General features: G+C 33.8%; 1 protein-coding gene across 1 annotated transcript in view; it reads right to left on the bottom strand.

Annotated features, from left to right (window-relative positions):
• Positions 1 to 18,432, bottom strand: part of LOC136037846 (glucosidase 2 subunit beta-like) — a 57,523-nt gene extending 39,091 nt beyond the window's left edge. The window contains exon 1 of the mRNA XM_065720690.1: positions 18,284 to 18,432. Within this exon, the coding sequence (XP_065576762.1) occupies positions 18,284 to 18,392 (109 nt within the window). The 5' untranslated portion in view covers positions 18,393 to 18,432. The remainder of the gene's footprint in view (positions 1 to 18,283) is intronic.
• Between the last annotated feature and the right edge of the window lie 1,779 nt (positions 18,433 to 20,211).

Here is a 20,211-nt window from a genome sequence, read left to right as displayed (position 1 = left end):
ACCCTCCAGAAAAATCTTCTGAAGAAAACCTACACTTAGGCCCCTCCCCACAATTTATAAATTATGTTTAACTTATGGATAATACACGATTTTTTCTGGTTTCCAAAGTAGTGGTTATTTCTTCAAAGAAACTCAACACTATTCATTCTAAATACACATTTATTAAATTGACCAATTTGAAATAATTAATTTCTAATGTTCACTGTGCTAATGACTCGTCTCTACCCCCCATCAGCTGCTCCTTATTACAAATATCCATAAACAGAGCCACAATTTCATTTCAAAATGAGTCAAACTTGCTTCAGGGACAGGGGTCCAACAAAGGCAATATGATTTATTTATATCAAGTTAAAGGTTTTTTCAACAAAAGGTAACTTTTTTCAATTTTCAACAAAAGGTTTTTCAAACAGTGCTAAACATAACTGGGGCAATCGGTTTAAATGCCACGTAAAAATGGCAATCAATTCCATTTGGTATCAACTCAATCAGTATTTTTTGCTTCTTAAATTCATTTATTCGTAAATTAAATTCATTCATAATCCACAGATAATCAATTAGTTAAATAAAACTGTCTATCTGAGCAATATGTAAAATTTATCATTGAGACCAATGTTTGAAATGGGCTCTTTGCAAAACTTGGCACTCTTGACCCAGGGATTGAGTGTACCATGTGACCTTCAGAGACATAGTTTTCACATTTTTGCATCTCTTTGATGAAAATAGAAACCTTGGAATTTTGATCCAATGTCAAACAAGACCATTTGGGCACCCAGAAGCCCAGGGGACTGTGGGTCAGTCTCCTATTGATTCAAATACATAAAAAGCATAATAAATCTAAGAATTTAAGATTAACTTCTTAAATCAAATTTCTTTTAACTTTCTACAATTATCCGCTCTATATGATGAGAACAGAAAAAAAAAGCGTGACAAGGACATAGTTTTTAGACCTTTGGATCTCTTTGATGGAAACAGAAACCATGTTTCCATCAAAGATCTTAAATATTGTTTGAGCTGCCACCAGAGTACTGTTTTGCATCTTCTAAGTAAATCTTTTATTGTAAAAACGGTGTTACTTCTCTTTGTTTAAATTTAGTCTTAGAGATGTGGTGGATTTAGCAAAAATTTTAGGTCGTGAGCCAACTGAAGAAAGATGAGGTTTCAAATAATTTGTGGCAACAAACTGTAAGTAAGGAGCAACTCTGCTCAATAGTAACCAAAATTCCAAGAAATGGTCTTTTCATAACAATTGATACGTCAAAAGATTGTCTTTTTAATACTGATTCCAAATATACAAAAATTATCGAGTTTGATATTACCTGTCAAAAGCTAAAAACCTGAGAAAATTTGCCTGATTTTTAAAAAAAGAGGGGGGGGGGGTCCTCAAAAAGTTAAGTAATTATAATGAAAGTCACACCATCAGATTCAGTATATCGTAGTTTGATAAAGTTTGACTTCATGTCACAATTCTGTAAGAAAGGCTGCACAAACACAAAGACCATTGGATTTGAATGAGAAGTATTTTAAAACATTTGAAGACTTTAGTGTAGTAAAAAGTGAAGGTTGAGAAAGGGGTAGCCGCCCTCGTGTTTTGTTCATTTTAGGTTTTAATGTTGCCCTTTACTTTCAGTTGAAAAACTTGTTTCTTCTTTAATCTTACTAAGCTATATCTTCCTTCTTCTTTTTTGCTTAATTGATATATATGATGAATTTGAAAATGTATTGGACTCACAGGCTTTACCTTCCCTTTTAAATTATGGTATTAGTTTCTTTATTTTTGCTATATTAAGCTGCTGTTACTAAGATTTGGGTTTGCCAGTTAAATGCCTGTCTCCGTTGTTTTGAGCCATACATTAATTGGCTTATGCTTTTTGCAGTATATCTTAAAGTACGTTCACGGTATTGCTCTTCAATCTCTTTAACATATGTTTATTTTCTGAGTAATTACATTGAAGTGTTTTGAGATATTCCAAGTTTCCAATATATCCTTGAGACATTCAGTTTTTCTTAGATGTTGCTGGTGTCTATGTTAGTCCTTCACAAGGGCTTTCACTATCCACCACTGGATATACTATCATAGTTCATATCTAGCAGAGCCAAACAAATTAGATCTGCTTTACATAATGCTGCTCAACAATACTATCAATGCTAAGAAACTCCCCACGAGGAGTCCCTGAAAGAATCTTTTCTTCTAGAATCAGCCAAAAGAGGGCAAATTTAACAGGCTTGCACATAAAAATAGATATATCGTGGCGGATACTAATGATGTTCTAAGCAAACTTGCCAAAAAATTGAGATAATATAGCAGAATATAAGAAACATTAACAGTGTTCATATAATTTGGTTTATGATCTAGAATTTAGCAAACACATGTTTCATAGCATAGCCTATGGGGTAACCTCATATGCGGTAAGATACCCAGAAGTCAGACAGCTAATCTTTGCTTCAACAGTTAAATTCCTGTTATACCACCTAGAAATTGAAAGCTTTACTGTTGGGTTTGTCTAAGCTTTCTCAAAAGATATGAGATAAGACCAAAAATTTAGATACACATAATGGTAACAATTCAAAATCCAATAACAGTGAAAAACAGTGACTTTAAGCTTGAGCCTAATCTTAGAAAATACTGCACACTCTTGGTCATGGAAATTACACATAATGGTAACTATTTGAAAACCAATAACAGTGAAAAACAGTGAAGTCACAGGGATACACTTTAAGCTTGAGCCTAACCTTAGAAAATACTGCACACTCTTGGTCATGGAAATCACACATAATGGTAACTATTTGAAAACCAATAACAGTGAAAAACAGTGAAGTCACAGGGACACACTTTAAGCTTGAGCCTAACCTTAGAAAATACTGCACACTCTTGGTCATGGGAGTTTAAAGTAAAAATAAAGTATCTAAATCTCAGACTGACTTAATCGTGGACAGACACAATCTAAGACAAATATTTGAAGCATGATAATCATATTTACATGAGTTAGACTGTAAGAGTAACTCTTAAGTCTAAATGTTGAAAAAAAAGTTTTTCAAGATCATAGTCAACTAATGCCAAATTAGTACTGATACAGAGTTGTGGCTGATCTGTGACTATTACATTTAGGATACTGATAGCTGCACCAGTGATTTTGTGTCTGGGAGAGAATTATTTTGAAACTTCAGTTAATAAAAACTATTTCCGATTAACGATGAGCAAAGACAATTTAAATGGTCTAGGTATCATCTCTATTGAGAAAGATATAGTCAGAAGCCTTATAGAAGCATGAACAATAAACAATTTTGTAACCAAAAAGGCTAGCTCCCTTTCCAGGGGAAAGGGTGGATTAAACATTATCAAAGACCTTTAAAAGACATAATTTTAACCTTAGGTCTGATTCTGAATGCTTCATTTTCATAACTGAGCTTCTTTCCATACTAGAGAAAACTATATCGTTACTGTACCTTAAATGAAGTTGTCCAGCAGCTAAGATAAATCCTATGACGGCACTGGTGAGCAATGGCAATGACTCAAATTGAAGGCATCCCACTTTGTCTTCCATGGTTATGATCTGCAAGTGCCAGTTATGATCAACTCCAGATTTGAATACATTGGTGGTAGTGGTAGTTGCAATTTCATTTGTTAATGAATTCCAGTAGGACACTATTCTATGGGAGGAGAATTGATTTACTGTATGTATCCGGATTCTCTTCTGAAACAGTTTCAACAAGTAGCCTCTAGTCTTCTGTTGGGTATATAGTTGAAAATAAGATTGAGGGTTGTCACTGGTTAATAGCTTCTTAGTGATAATCATGTCTTCTCAATTAAACTAGCAGAGGTAGCTTCAAGTTTTCTTAATGTTGCAGGATAGTCAACACTTTCCCACCCTTCTATACATTCTGTGGCCTTACTTGGAATTGACTCAAGGGGTGTTACATCATCCTTATTAATATGAGAGGCAGCAGTCATTCCATATTCTATGACAGTCCAAACTAAGGGTTTGTAAAGCTTTAGCATGGTCCATGGAACTCTGGAGGAGATTGTCCTTCTCATTAACCCTAGTATTCGTGATGCTTTACAAACAATCACTCCTGTACAGACTTGTTATCTCTAACAAGCCCAAATCTCTTTCTTCAGTTGCAGCTGAAACAGGTTGAGGTTTTGCATTATTTGAATCTATATTGTATACATGACCAGGGTTAGTTTCCCAAAAATAGATAGTTCTGCTATTTTTGATGTTCAGTTCAAGGCACCAACTTTCAGCCCATTTAAAGAAAGAATTAATATTAGTTTTTCAGGGAGTGTCTGCATTTACAGGAATGCATCTGTTTGCAAATTATCTGAGAACCATAAGCATAAAAGCCTAGTTTATTTATGACTACATATGGGGCATCATTTATATAAATGTTAAACAATGTTGGCCTAGGCACAGTATTTTGTGGAACTCCACTTATGACTGTTGGAATTTCAGAAAAGAAAGATTGGCCACCATATACAGTCAACCAAGTGCATCACTGTTCATTCAATGCTCTTGTCAGAGTAAGATGCGTTTAAGACCTCTGTGTGGATTTGTGTGAAAATATTATTTCAAGAACTTTTGGATATTTAGCAATACAATTTGATATTTGGATCTTAGTACATATTAGTGTACAATGGGACATAAAAGGAAAAATCCGAAACAAGAACGCATGAATATTTCATTAGACAGCTCAGATGATAGCTCCAGCTTGAAAACAGATATATCAATACTAGCTGCACACTTTAAGCAAATTCTCAAAGTCGTAAAAGAAAATGGTAATAAATTAGACAATATCTACAATCAATTAGGAACTCTTACTACAAGGGTCAATAATCTGGATAAAGAACATTTGCTTCTTGAAAATAAGATGGTTAATAATGAATTAAAAATTGGAAAAAATGAAAATGATATATCCTGCCTCAAATTGCAATTTAAAACTTGTACCAATGAATTAATAAAGTTAAGAAGAAAAAATGAAGATTCAATGTGTCGGATTGTGAAATTGGAAGCCACCAAGTTAGAAAATAATGTCATCATATAGAATAGAATAGAACATGATTTATTGGCTAAAATAGCACACAAGCTAGCATAAGCACGTCAGAACAATTATAATTACAATGATAAAATAAATGTTAAGGGATAAACATAGTTACAAAGTTAAATCAATTATTAAAATGCGAAACAAAATAGGGAACAAAAGAGTTTTTGTACCTCATTGTCAACATTTGGGGACACAAGTCAAGTTGAGTATCTGGAGCTCTACGAGCATTAAGTCTTATATTGGGAAGGATTGGGGGGTTTTCTTTGAAGGGGGGAAGAAGACGTCGATGATAGTCAGAACTAAGGCACTTGTGCCCGAAGTTCATGGTAAGGAAGTGACGTCGTGATTCCAATGTAGTGAGTTCCAAGTCTAGCCAAACCTTCATCATAAGTAGTATAGGACGTCCCCAGTATAATTTTTATAGCTCTTTTTTGAATGCTTTCAATTTTAGAAAATTGGGATTTGGTCAGTCCAGGGTGCCAGACAGGGCAAGCATATTTAAGACAAGGTCTTATATAAAAACAATAAATTATTTTAAGGTTCTGGATTGATATGGAGAACCGTTTAAGAAGGGAGAAAGATCTAAGGAGAAAACCACCTGTTTTAAATAAGTAAAAAGAGTAAGATTTCCATTTAAGGTCATTGTCCAAGTGCACACCAAGTAGCTTAACCATGTTTAAATTTGGGATGCAAAGGTAATTATTGATTGGGGGTATATTTTTTAAAAAGGAGAATAGCATTAAACTGCTTTTCGGTATGCTCAGATTGAGTTTAACATTGGCAAGATCATTCTTTAAGTTGTTAATGAGTGAGTCAAGTTTAACGCCCAAAGTGTTTGAGGTTTGACAAAGGTTAAGTAATGTCAAATCATCCGCAAATTTAAAAGTGTTGTCAAAGTTTGGTAAAACATTGTTAAAAACAATTAAGAATGCTAAAGGACCCAATTTAGTCCCTTGGGGTGCTCCACAGGAAATCGAGGTAAAACCTGATGAATCTCCGTTAGGGAGGACTGCACATTGCTCACGACCAGATAAAAAACTAGCTACTATACGTAAAACAAAATCTCTGACACCTAAAGCCCTTGCATTATCAATAACTGTCTGATGATCCAAGTTGTCAAAGGCTTTACTAATATCAGCAAAAACAGCCTCAACGTAGGAACTACTTAACTCAAGATGTTTGAAAACAGTGTCAAGTATATAACATAAACAATGGGTGGTGCTATGATTCGGCCTAAAGCCAAACTGATTTGGGTTAATTTTATCTTGAATATCATCAAAGAGGAAATTGTAAATAAAACTTTCAAAAATTTTAGAGAAAATAGAGGTTTTTGATATTGGTCTTAAGTCAGAGGGGACTCTTGGGGTCTTGTTTTTCGGTATAGGTGATATAATCGCTCGTTTAAAACACACTGGAAAAATACCATCTACAAAACATTGGTTAAAAATTGCAGTTAGAGGTATACTTAAATAATGGGCACATTTCACAATCAATTTGGTAGGGATATCACCTGGGTAAACTGACTTATTTGTATCAAGATTTTCGAGTTTAAGCTGGGTCTGATGTATTCCAATCACAGGAATGTCACTCACTGCACTGTTGGCCGGCATATTTTGGAGTGGCGGGTGAGTTTTACTAGTTGAAGTAAAATAATCGTTTATGATGTCTGCACTCACTGGGTTGCCATTACTATCCAGTAAGAGAAACTTAGAAGAGACCTTTCCCATGAGATCTTGGATACATTTGTGGAAATTCTTAGGGTTAGAATACAGTAACTTATTGAGCACGTGAGCACCATGTTCTTTTCTTGCTTTACGAATTTCACTAATAACAATAGTTCGAAGTTTTCGAGATTCCTGGAAAAATCCTTCCTTAAAGAGTCTATCACGTTCATTTATTAGGCACAAAATTTTTTTATTTATCCATGGTTTACAATTGGATTTGTAATTGACTTTTTTCACTGGAAAGGTGTCACAGTATAACTGGAAAAGTTCAGCTGAAAACTTAGAAGCCATTTCATCACCATTGGTAAGACATAGGATATTGGCCCAGGATTTGGAGCTAAGTTTTACTTTGAAATGGGCAATCTTCTCGTCAGTAATGGGTCTATATGAATAACTGATCAATGGTTTAGGGGGAAAGGATGATAAAGGGGTCCAAAAGATGCATAGATGGTCACTTGACCCTAATGGAGGGGCTATATGTAATGTGTTTTGCAAGGATATTGATAACACTAAAGCTTTATTCACAGAAGTTGTTCGCCATTGATTAGGATTGCCTGAAGTAAATTTTACAATCTTGCAATATGACAGAAATCGTAAATTCTTAAAGGTGACACTAAATAAAAAAGATAACAAGTTTTCTATTATAAAAAATGCCAGCAAGCTTAAGGATAAGACGTTTCATAGAAGCAATAGCAACTTGTTTGTTAGTGATGACATTCCAGCCAAAATTCGTAAAATACGTAAGCTGCTTCAAGTGAAACAGGACAAATTTCCTAGATATGAGGCATGGATATCAAAGGGGATTCAGACAAACTTCTTTTTGAAAAGAGATGATGGCTCACTTACAAAATGTTCATTTAGTGATAGCATACCAGAGGTTGACGACTTTCCGAACGTCCAAGGACAAGTACACCATAGTTTTTCGATTGATGTTTCAGTAGAATATACTAATGTCTTCTAATAGTAAAGCGTCCTCTTAGTTTGTTTTAAAATATACAAGTACAAATGTTTAATTTTGTTTTGCTTAGCCTATTTATCTTCTCACTAATTTTTGTTTCTCTATATATTTATTACTTTTCTTTCTCCTTCTTTATCTATTTATTAATATTGTTTCATGTTGGGAGGAGTATGCAAAGGAAAGGTGGCCTTGGTGTTTTAATTAAAAGTTGCATACCAGCCCGTGCAAAGCTAGATTTTTTGCCAATGAATATTGAAATGCTATTTGAATCTTGTGTTGTTGAATGTTTTTTTTCCAAATAATGAGAAGATTCTAATCACAGTTATTTACTGTACTCTGTCAGCTAGTCAGGTAGAATTGAGGAAAGGTTTTGAAAACTTCTTGGATAATTTAGCTAGTCTTAATGGTTCTTATCTAGCTATAGAAGGTTTTAATATTGATTTACTGAACCTTGTTTCTGCTAATCAGAATAGACTAGATACTAACACTTTGAAGTTTTTAGAATGTCCACTATCTCATGGATTATATCCTGTATGTTTTGTACCATCCAAAATAACTGATATGTCATTTTCATTAAATGATAATATTTTATCACCTAACGGTGCTATTAGTACATACGTCATTCCTGGTGATTCATCTGGTCGCTGCATACTTATGGCTGATTTCCCGCATAATAAAAAAAAGTCAACAGAGTAAAGAGACCTTGGGGAAAAATCTATTGAAATTAAAAGAAGAACTTGGTGACATAGGGTGGAGTTTGATAATTGATGAAATGGATCCAAATCAATCCTTATATAACTTTTATAATACATTGACTGAAAAGCTTGACCAATTTAGAAATCCAAAAGGAAATATAGGCTACACCAAAAAACCATGGGCAAATGCATCACTTTTGAGGGCTATCAATGAAAATAACTGTTTCTACAAAATCAAAATAAATTATCCCACTGAAATAAATATAATACGTTTTAAAAATTTAAGAATCTGTTAGTAAGGATTCTTAGAGAAAATGCAAGAATTTATTATGAAAATTCATTTAAAAATTCTGATGAGAAAATTGAAAAAAATTTGGAATTTAATTAAGGAAAAAAATTGAAAAAAATAAAAAGTTGTCACATCCTGAGGTACTATCTAATACAAATGGTGTAGAAGTTAGAGGACCATAAGCTGTTGCTAATATGTTTAGTGATTATTTCGCTGGTGTTGGTCAATCAATTGTTTCAGCAGGAATATATTTGTTTCCTTGAATGTCACATAAACAATATTAACCTCCCACTGAAAGTACAAGTAGATTTCTGACCCCTGTTAGTTTTGCAGAATTCCAAAAGATTGTCAAAAATGTAAAAAATAGTAATACAGTGGGACATGATGAACTATCAACAAAGTTGTTAAAGAGTATTGCCAGAGTTATTTTTGAACCACTTGTCACCATTTTCAATTTGAATATAAATTCAGGTAATTTTCCTAGTAGATGGAAAATTGCCTGAGTAATTCTACTGCATAAACAAGGCGATAAATCTGATGTAATTAATTATTGTCCTATTGCAATTTTATCACCATTATCTAAAGTGTTTGAAAAAATTTTTAAAGAAAGGATTTCAAGCTATTTACACAAAATAAATTTCTTTACCAAATATCAATTTGAATTTAGGGCAAACCATTCAACAGAACACACAGTTTCAGCTCTTTTATTAGAAATAAATGATTGTTTAGATGATGATTTTCATGTGGCTATTGTTTTCTATGATGTAAAAAAAGCATTTGACACTTTTAACCATGAAATTCTCCTTGAAAAAATGATAAATTCCAGCATAAGAGGGAAAGGATTACATAAGTAAAACAGTTCAAAATAGGGATGAAACCTTTTAATTGACAGTGAATAGATATAAAAATTATTTAACTGGATATTTTTTATCTGGATCAAGTTTTACTTCTGATGATGAACACTGTATATGTGTTCGAAATATCCAGTTAAATGATTTTTATATCTATTCACTGTCAATTAAAAGGTTTCATCCCTGTTTTGAACTGTTTTACTTTCGTCATGGAAAGGCAGTGTGGTCTTCGAGGTTATCTATATGAAAGGATTACATATTATTAAATCGTACCTGTGCGGACGTAAAATCACTTTAGTTTGGTGGAAAACTGACTAACTTAAAAAGTCTTAATGATATTGGTGCTCCCCAAGGCTCAGTATTAGGTCCACTTTTATTTTTGATTTATATTAATGATTTTCCACAAGGTTTGCAGGACTATATTAGCCATGCAATTCTATTTGCAGATGACACAGCTATACCAGTTAAAGCTAGGGATTCATCAACATTGATTGAAAACTTGATTATAAGTGTTACTTCAGTTAGTTGATGGTTTGCTTCCAATAATCTAGTACCAAATTTTACAAAAACTAAATTTACATTTTTTGGTCATTCAAAACATGCCACTCAAGAGATTTTTTGTCAGGAGCTTCAGGTTGGTGACCAAAAAATTTGTAGAGTCAAATCATATCATTATTTAGGAGTTTTTCTTGATCCCCTTTTGTCATTTCATAATCACATTGAGTATTTAAGATTAAAACTTGCTCAGAATACTGAGTTGATGTATTGTGTGAAGAATATTTTTCCATTTTCCATATTAAAAATAATTTACCACTCTCTAATTACTTCTTATTTGAATTACTGCTCAATTGTTTATCTTAATACCTTTTGCAGACATACAAGACCTTTACAGGTACTATGAAATAGGGCAATAAGAATACTTGGAAATTTTTTACATCAACCTTCAAAACTTGAAAATGTATCAGAAACGAAACTGTTATTCTTTTCCAAGTTAAACATACGTTAAACTGTTAAACATATACAAGTACTAAAGATTTCCGTATGGAATTTTCAAATTCAAAATTCTAATAAGTATTTCTATGATAAATCTCTGTTAATTCTTGCTTCCTTGTTCAGATTTTTAGCAGTCTGGGATGTACTGAATTCTTTTTGTAAGTTCTGAAAGGTCAAGGTTTTTGATTAGGTACCCAATACCCTTCATTGCAAACAATTATAAGCTGAATGACAAAATTCTGTTTGATCCATCCCAAAAATCTCAGCTAAATATAAAAAAGCAAATATTAAAAATTGTTTACTAACATTTGATTATTCACGATTGATGATGGAATATTAAACTATTTGATCTTTTTCTTTGTGTGTGTTTTTTGTGTCCCTGTTTTTGGGATGGCCTCCCACAACCCTCCTGCCTGATACTTGGTTATTTACTTTTTCTTATTACTTCTGTTTTATGTTATTTTTCTTTCTATTTGTTTGTTTTTGCTATGTTAATTTTTGGAATCATTAGTATGATGAGATATTGGTGTTTTTTTCTATGTCTTTGTACTGTCCCAGCCTTATAAGCTCTACTCTCTGTTGGGGCATAATATTGTTTTGTATTTTTTAAGTTAAATAAAGAAAAACAGTAAACAGTAAACTGGACTTGACAAGACACCAGTAGTGAAAGGCTATCTAACATAAGACTCCCACCTTTGAACTTATGATGCAAGTGGAGTGACATGCTACTCACATATAAATTTGTCAACCAACCCCAAAACAAGCTCTTTACTCAGTTACCAAATGAAAGACAAACACAAGGTCAATCTAAGAGGCTTCACAAGCCCAAAGTGAACAGTAGAGTCAGACAAAACTTCTTAAGCCAATGGGTAATTAATGATTGGAACTGGTTAAGTGAGGAGACAGTGTCTTCAACATCAGCTGAAGTTTTTAAAAGGAGACTTGGCAAAGAATGGGAAGCCAAACCTTCAAGATACATCTGGAGCTACCCATCATCTGTTTCTCATAAATAGTAATTAATATATATGAGTATATATAACAGAGCTGTGCTAGGATGCTGATGCTGCTTGTCATACCAACCAACTCACATACTCTATCAGAAATTGACATTGTGCAGTGGTGTCTGCTCTAAACTACAGATGAATGGTACCCTTGATCTTACCTATCTATGGTCACTGTTACCAAGTGGGCTTAAATTGCATCTATCCTAGTACACTCTTAGTTGGAAGATGTGCCACTGGGCTGTAAACAGAGATACAACCCTTTTTTTATATTTTGTGTAAAATGTTTTTAACTACCATCTCAACAATAGGGCCAAGATTCAACACTGGACCTCATTTTGCTTTGAAGTGCAAGTTAAGGTAATATCATCATGAATTTTATACACTATTTTCCTTGTTCATTTTTGTGTTTTGCAGCATTAGCTTAATTAAATATTATCAAAACTAGCATAATGGATAAACATTTACTGGTTGGCTACTTCTGAATAAAAAAAGCTAAACAAACAAAACTACTAAGAATAAACTCCACTGTGCAAGTTAACAAGTCATTAGAGCAGAAAGTCATTGAAGATGTAGTGGGTTGAGCCAGTATCATCCAGCAGGGTTTATTAGTTGCCACCCACCTCTTTTAGCCCTGAAACACACCTGGCCAGCAATACATCTAGTGACACCGAATGATGAAACAAAACTGTCCTGTATATATGTAAATAGTGATGATCCACTCATGAACTGTGACATGAACGTCAAATTAACATTACCTATTAACATTAACCAGGTTCTTCAACCTTGGTCACTAGAAGATGTGATTTAAGGTAATCATGGTAATAGGATTCTTTATTCTTTGCTATATACAATTTTTTTTTTTTACAATTCAACCACCACTTCTCATCAAGGCCCCAGATATAACCCTAGGAATATATACCTTACCTTAATCACCTTAATCCATCTGAGAGCTTTAAGATCTTCCAGACCTGTAGTGCTCTTGAGTTGGTGACTGCCAGTCAAACCTCCACTGCTTCTTCTCCCACTCTTGGTCAAGTTGGTTCTTGAAGGACTGGATAGAGGGAGCACTGACAGTTGAATATTTTAGTTGATTCCAATGGTTTATGACTCTTCTCGAAAAGAACGTTTGGCGAGTTTTCAATCGGGAGCTTGATTTTGGTAGCTTCTTGGAGTGTCCTCTTGTGTTGTACTGGTTGGTACTGAGATGGTTGGTCTGACGAGAACTTTATATAGTTTTATAAATATAGATGCCTGTCTGCTGTTGACAGTTTGTTTTAGTAATCCAAGACTGGAGCTTGCACAGGAAACAACATGCTGGACATGGCTGTGAAATTTAAGTTTATCATCAATGATGACACCAAGATCCCTTTATTCCACTCTATTTTCTAGTTCCACTCTTACTTTGGTGGTGGGGTTGTAGATCATGTAGTTTGCCATTGGGTTATTGGGTCCAAGGTGTAATACACAGCACTTTCCTAGATTAAATTGGAGAAGCCAGTCTTGGGTCCAAACTTGTAGCTCATCTATGTTGTGCTGAATACTCTCAGGGCATGCAATACCAAGGAGTTTGGCATCATCAGTGAACAGGTACATGCCATTGTCAATATGGTTAAATATGTCATTGATGTAAATCAGAAAGACAGTTGGACCCAGTACAGTTCCCTGCAGTACTCCACTCATTACTGAGGCCTTGTAAGAGTAGATTGGTTGGCCCTCTGTAGCAAATAAGTGAACTTTTGGCTTGCAATTTGTAAGGAAATTTATCAGCCAGTCTACAACAGCCTGATTGATGCCATTAGCAGATATTTTGGAGTGCAGTCAACTGTGAGGAACCTTGTCAAAGGCCTTAGCAAAGTCCAACAGGAGCAGGTCAACTGGATGTCTGTGGTCAATTAGGTATGTGATTTTCATGTATGATTCCAAGAGGTTTGTTTCAATTGATTTCCCTGACTGAAAGCCATGCTGCTTGGGGGACAAGATCTTGTTGGTTGTCAAATGCTTGAGGGTTGAATCATTGACTATGCGCTCAAGTATTTTGACAACAACTGAGGTCAGGCTAATTAGCCAATAATTTTCAGGCTTGGAACAATTACCTTTCTTGAAAACCAGTGTAATATAAAACTAAAAGAAAACACTAAAGGCTATAATATGCAACATATTTCTATTAATCAGGTTATAATATATTATTCCAATGTTGACTCTTTTTTTAAATTACTTCTAGTTCCTGATTAAGAACAATCTTTCCTTTACAAAGACAAAAGGCTTTCAATCTTAGACATTATGTTTACAGGTTTAGACAGTTGGGATTTGCTGATACTTAGGACTAGGCTAGCTGGGATTGGCTGAATACAATCTTGAAAAACTTCTGGTTTCCAACATTTGAATTTAGACAAAAGCTACCTCTATAGACTAGCTCTTAGACAAAAGTTACCTCTATAGACTAATTGACACACTTCAATTTGGATATGTTGTTCTATTTTTAAGATCATGTGTCCAATATTAGACAGCCTTTTCAAAGATTAGGCCTAAGTTTAAGATGTGTGCCACTGCCCAAGATTAGGCTCCATTGTTCTCTATCAGTATATTGAAAATGCATGTTGTGTTTTTTGTATAGGCTATGGTTAAAATATTCAAGCTAATCACTTACATATAAAGAAGATTTTGACAAATCCAATGGTGAAACAGTCTACTTACTAATTTGTATGAAGAGATTTTATAATTATTTAACTGTTGACGCAGTGATTAGTTGTCTGACAGCTGGGTATCTTATCTTGGGCCTAGTGATGATTCTATTGTTCATACTCAGGCAAAATCAAATTTTCATCCAGTTGAGATTGCATACACCCATTAAAAAAAACTATAATCTTCTTCCTTCAAGAGGGGGAAGGAGTGGAGGAAAGTACTTCAAAATACCTTCTCAAGATGTACTTTAGTTTTTAGATCCATCTCTGAAAGTTTCATTTTCCTAACATAACCATAACCAACTTAGAGGAAAAGTGATTTGAATTGGCCATGAATAAATCAGACTATTGGATAATAGACTTTGCTAAGGCAAGACCTTCTTTGTACAATCCAAGGGATAAAATCATATTTCTTTTCATTTCTTTCCTCAGTACCTTCCATGTCTTTAGATCTAAACATTGACTGTAATACAAGTCATTTCTTCATTTTTATTTTTGAAAGTTAAATAATGTAGAAAAGCATATATTTGGCCTGCATGGTTTATGGAAGTGAATGATTTAAGCTCTGTAATGTAAGCCACTTAGCAGTAGTGTGAAACCAGGGTAAGCCTTGGAAAATTGCCTATCTGACAGGTCTAGGCTTATAACCTACCTAATGGAATTTTGACAAAACAACTTTACACCTTAGTTTTCAGTTTTCATTTTGTTTTTCTATGGTTTCAGTTTTTAAATTACAATTCCTCTTATTTGAGTGGAACTTTAAGCCATATCAATGGGTCATCACTACCTTATCATGCTGGACTGCAATTTAAGGTAATTTATTTCAAAATTTAGGAAACATTTTTGCAGATCTTATTTTATTTGATTGCCAGGCTCTGAGTGAGGAGACTATTTCTCTGAAGTGTTTCTGCTCATTGGCTAAGATTCCAAATAGCCTACTTATACAGCTATCCCAAATTCTAACCTGCCTTGGCACATTAATTGTAAGATATTTAAGGTATCTATTGATACCACCACAATTACGAGCTCTGTCTCTCTGTGGTGACCCAGTGTATTTTATTTGTTATGCAAATTATATTAATAAATTGAATTGAAATTGAAATATCTTAAAGAAGAGAAACATTGTTTAGTGATTATTAAAGAATGTAGAAATCAATTTAAAAGGAGATGATTACATATAGATTTTAATAGTGCAGGGAAGAGTGGGAGTGAGTAGGACAAGTCATATTGGTACTGGCCAGTCTATTAGCCATAAACTGCTGGGGACAGGTAGCTTAGGTACCCACACTTCCCACAATCAATAATAGTGTATTATTGAATATAATACTGTGTATTCATTGTTTACAGACTGGAGGAGAATAGTGCTTCCAGTGGCTAGTCTGTCAAAAGAAGGAGTCAAAGAGGTGAAAGGACTTGGTGATAGTCTATATACCTCTTTATAATTTTTTGAACTGGAACTGGAGATCTTTGAAACCTCATAAATTGGGATTGAGCAAAGTTGTGAAGCTGAAAATACTTTTCTTGCACTTCACTTAAGTAGAAGATCTATTTTGTAAGGTTTCACTTTTAAAATACAAATATTTTTGAAGATCATCAAAGGTCAGTGCCCTCTGGAGGGAGAATGAGGTAGGTTGACCTACTTCAAAATACCTTCCTGTGATGTAGGCTATACTACTTTAGTCTGTAGATCCATCCCTGAAAGTTTTATTTTCCTAACCAGGTCCCTTTCCAGGGTAGCAAAACGTAGCTTGTCTAGAGCTTTAACTGAGATTCAAATGATGGATAAGAACATTGTTAAAACACTAGCTAGGACCATTGGGGGGAGGGGGTGTACTGTCAAAAGTAACCATAGCATAGCCTATCATTTGGAAGAAGTTTGAAATAGGGGATTCATTGGTACTACAGTTGGGTAAAATTCTAGTTGATTGACTTCTTGCTATCTGAGAAAGGGGTTAGGTTAGGAAAATGAAACTTACAGGGATCGGTCTACAGGCTAAAGTATGTCCTGGGAAGGTGTTTCGAAATACCAGCCTCCACTCCTTCTCCCTCTAGGGGGCCCTGACCTTTGATGACCTTCAAAATATGTGTGTCATAAAAGTGAAACCTTGCAAAATAGATCTTTTGCTTGAATGAAGTACAACAAAATTGTTTTCAGCTTTACAACTTTGCTCAATCTCAGTTTATAAGGTTTTAAAGATATGTAAATACATTTCCTAAATTTTGGAAAAAAACATTGATATGGCTCAGAATTTGGTCAATGTTGGTATTACCAGAACAATTGTTTTGAGTCATGAAACTATTGCTAACAGATGCATTTTGACTTGCAAGAAAGAAAAGATGTTCAAAAAGTCAAAATGCATCTATTAATGATAGTTTCATGACCCCAAACAATTGTTCCAGTAATACCAACATTGACTCAGAATTCTACTAAAATAACAGGAATTACATTTTCAGAACTAAAGGCAGAGAAAAAGCAACTGGTAACTGAAAATTAAGGTAAAATGTTGTTTTGTCAAAATTTTAATAGGTATAGGCCTAGACTTGTCATGTAGGTGAATTTCCTCAAAAATGGTTTAGGATAGGAAAATGAAACTTTTAGGGATGGGTCTACAGACTAAAGTATGTCCTGGGAAGGTATTTTAAAGAACCCATCTCTACTCCTCCCTCTAGAGGGCCCTGAAATTTGCTTACATGACAGGTCTATACCTATTGAAATTTTGACAAAACAACATTTTACCTTAAATTTTCAGATACAAGTTGCTTTTTCTCTGTCTTTAGTTCTGAAAATTTAATTCTTGTTATTTGAGTAAAATTTTGAGCCATATCAATGTTTTTTTTTTCAAAATTTAGGAAATGTATTTGCATATCTTTAAAACTTTATAAAATGGAATTGAGCAAAGTTATAAAGCTGAAAACAATTTTGTTGTACTTCAATTAAGCAGAAGTTCTATTTTGCAAGGTTTCACTTTTATAACATACATATTATCAAAGGTCAGGGCCCTCTAGAGGGGGAAGGAGTGGAGGTAGTTGCTTCAAAATACCAGCAAAATTCTAGTTAATTGACTTCTTGCTATCTCAGCAAGGGTTTAGATTAGGAAAATGAAACTTTCAGGGATGGGTCTATAGGCTAAAGTATATCCTGGGAAGGTATTTTAAAGTACCCACATCCACTTCTCTTCCCTCTAGAGGGCCCTGAAATTTGCCTCCATGACAGGTCTATACCTATTGAAATTTTGACAAAACAATATATTACACTAATTTTCAGTTACTAGTTGCTTTTTCTCTGCCTTTAGTTTTGAAAATACAATTCCTGTTATTTGAGTAGAATTTTGAGCCATATCAATGTTTTTTGTTTTTGTTTTTAATTTAGGAAATGTAGTTGCATATCTTTAAAACCTTATAAAATGGAGTATAGCAAAGTTATGAAGCTGAAAACAATTTTGTTGTATTTCAATTAAGCAGAAGATCTATTTTTCAAGGTTTCACTTTTATAACACACAAATTTTTAAAGGTCAAGGCCCTCAAGAGGGAGAAGGAATGGAGATAGTTGCTTCAAAATACCTTCCTAGGACATACTTTAGTCTGTAGATTCATCCCTGAAAGTTTCACTTTCCTAACCTAAACCCTTTCTGAGATAGCAAGAAGTCAATTAACTAGAATTTTACCAAAATACCTTCCAGGGACATACTTTAGTCTGTAGATTCATCCCTGACAGTTTCATTTTCCTAATCTAAACCCTTTCTGAGATAGCAAGAAATCAATTAACTAGAATTTTACCAAGGTGGGTACTTTAAAATACATTGCCAGGATATACTTTGGCCTGTAGACCCATCCCTGAAAGTTTCATTTTCCTAACCTAATCCCTTTCTGAGATAGCAAGAAGTCACTCAACTAGAATTTTACCCTACAGTTGTTTTTTCAGCATATTTCCTTCAGAAGTGATAAACCACTAAATATTTACTGCCCAATCTCTGAGACGTTACATCCTAGCCTATACATCAGGACAACTACTAAAGAATGATAACCAATATTAAATAATGATATTTACGAGTTGCTGAAAGTCCCTTTATTCTTAGTTCACTCAGAACGTTTTCAGGACAAATTAGTGTTACCACTAAAATGGCGAAATTGAAATTATATATTCTTAACTTCTTCATGCTTTCAAAAATCAAAATTAAGTGCTTTTTGCAGGGTTGGCTGTTGTTCGTTCATGAATGTGTCTCCTGAGCGTCCAAAAATAAAAATTTTTAGCTAAAATGTGCCCATCTTGAAATCTTAGGAGCTAGAGGTTGTTTTGTGCCAGTTTTACTATTCGTCTGAAAACTCTTTGTAAACTTCTTTCAACAACAAATATAATAAAAACAACAAAAATATGTACAAAACATTCAAATACAATGACTCAGTGTGAAAGCACGAAACTCGTGTAAGCATGTGAATCCTTTACTTTGGAGAATATGGTTTACCTGTACATTTTAGACAGAATTTTATACTCACCGAAAAAATACCAAGAAAAAGCACTATCTTGATGAAAAGTAATATTTTTGCGAATTATGTTACAAATATTTTTTTGTACTTGTTACAACATTGAAAATAAAAATTAAAATTAAAATTAAGTTTTGAACTGATGGGCTTTCAGAAACTAATATAATTATAGATAAAATATTCATTTTAATTTTATTAGTCCCTTCCAAGACTGTTCAAGACGAATTAAACTACAAACAACAGTTTGGCTACTGCCCTCTTCCCTAACTGTACAAATACAAAGCCTACTACGGCAATGGTGCTTTGCTGAAAACGAATCATGTTACAAATATTTTCTTCTCTACTTATTGCAGAAATGAAAATAAAATTACAGTGAAATAAAATTTTGAGCTGTTGCATTAACCTTCAGAACATTCATTTCCTGTACACGTTTACTCCCATCATTATTATCAGTGTTTACCTTAGACTCAGTTTTGAAAATAGTTTTAAAGAAAGCTAGAGTGTGACCTTGTTCAGATACCGTTGATGTGGATTTTTGCCGATTTATTGATTCTCCGAATAAAAACAATTATCTGAAGAAAATGGGGTGCTTCTTATTCAATTATTATTAATGATTAAAGTATTATAATAATTAAATTATTACCAAAGCTTCTATTGTATTTTTCATATTATAAAAAATACATCTGTACAGAAGTTTCTAAACCGCATATTAGGAACAGCATTTATATACAGGCAAGTCTGTTTTATTGAGAGTCTGTTCAAGCTGTCCCGAAGCATACAGAAATTATTGAGCTGCTCTTGTGTAATTTTGGAAGTTGTTCGCTATCCTTTTGCTTTCAACATCATAAAATTGTTCCGCTGGCCTTATAAATCCTAGCCTTATAAATAATTTATACCTCTACCTTTATAGGAGAGATACGCACTGGGAAGAAAACGGGCTGTCCATTTACGTTTTTGTTTCTAATAGGGTTTTGATGGAGTGTCTGGAATGAAGCTACTACAAGTCGGTGAATGTTTACTTATAACTAGCTGTTGGTGTGGCGCTTTGCGCCAGAACGTATACAAAAAAAGAAAAAGGAAATTATACCCTAGAATACAACAAAACACTTAAAAAAAGTGATAATAATTATAATAGTGATGATTAAAAACAAAGGAACTAGAGAAACAACCAAGTGAGTTTAAAAGTTAGGAAGATTTCTGAAAATAGTTTTAAAAGAAGAAGAAATAGATATATCAGTTGGGGTAAAATTCCAAAGTGAAATCGACGGAAAATGGGAGATTTTTGGGTTGCTATCGATGAAGGTTTAGGTCTAATAAATTTTCATGAAAACAACGTTGCACTGAGAAAGGATGAGAAAAAGGTAAGCAGAGACTGTATAACAGACAAACAAAAATAAAAAATTACCATGAATTAGAGCATGGTACCAATGATTACAAAGAATTGAGGTATTGATTCTGCTTAGCAACTAAGTCTTTTGTTCAGTTGATGCTCTA

Source organism: Artemia franciscana, chromosome 17 (assembly GCF_032884065.1).
Source record: "Artemia franciscana chromosome 17, ASM3288406v1, whole genome shotgun sequence".
NCBI classification, from domain to species: domain Eukaryota; kingdom Metazoa; phylum Arthropoda; class Branchiopoda; order Anostraca; family Artemiidae; genus Artemia; species Artemia franciscana.
This window is presented reverse-complemented; position numbering and strand designations above follow the sequence as displayed.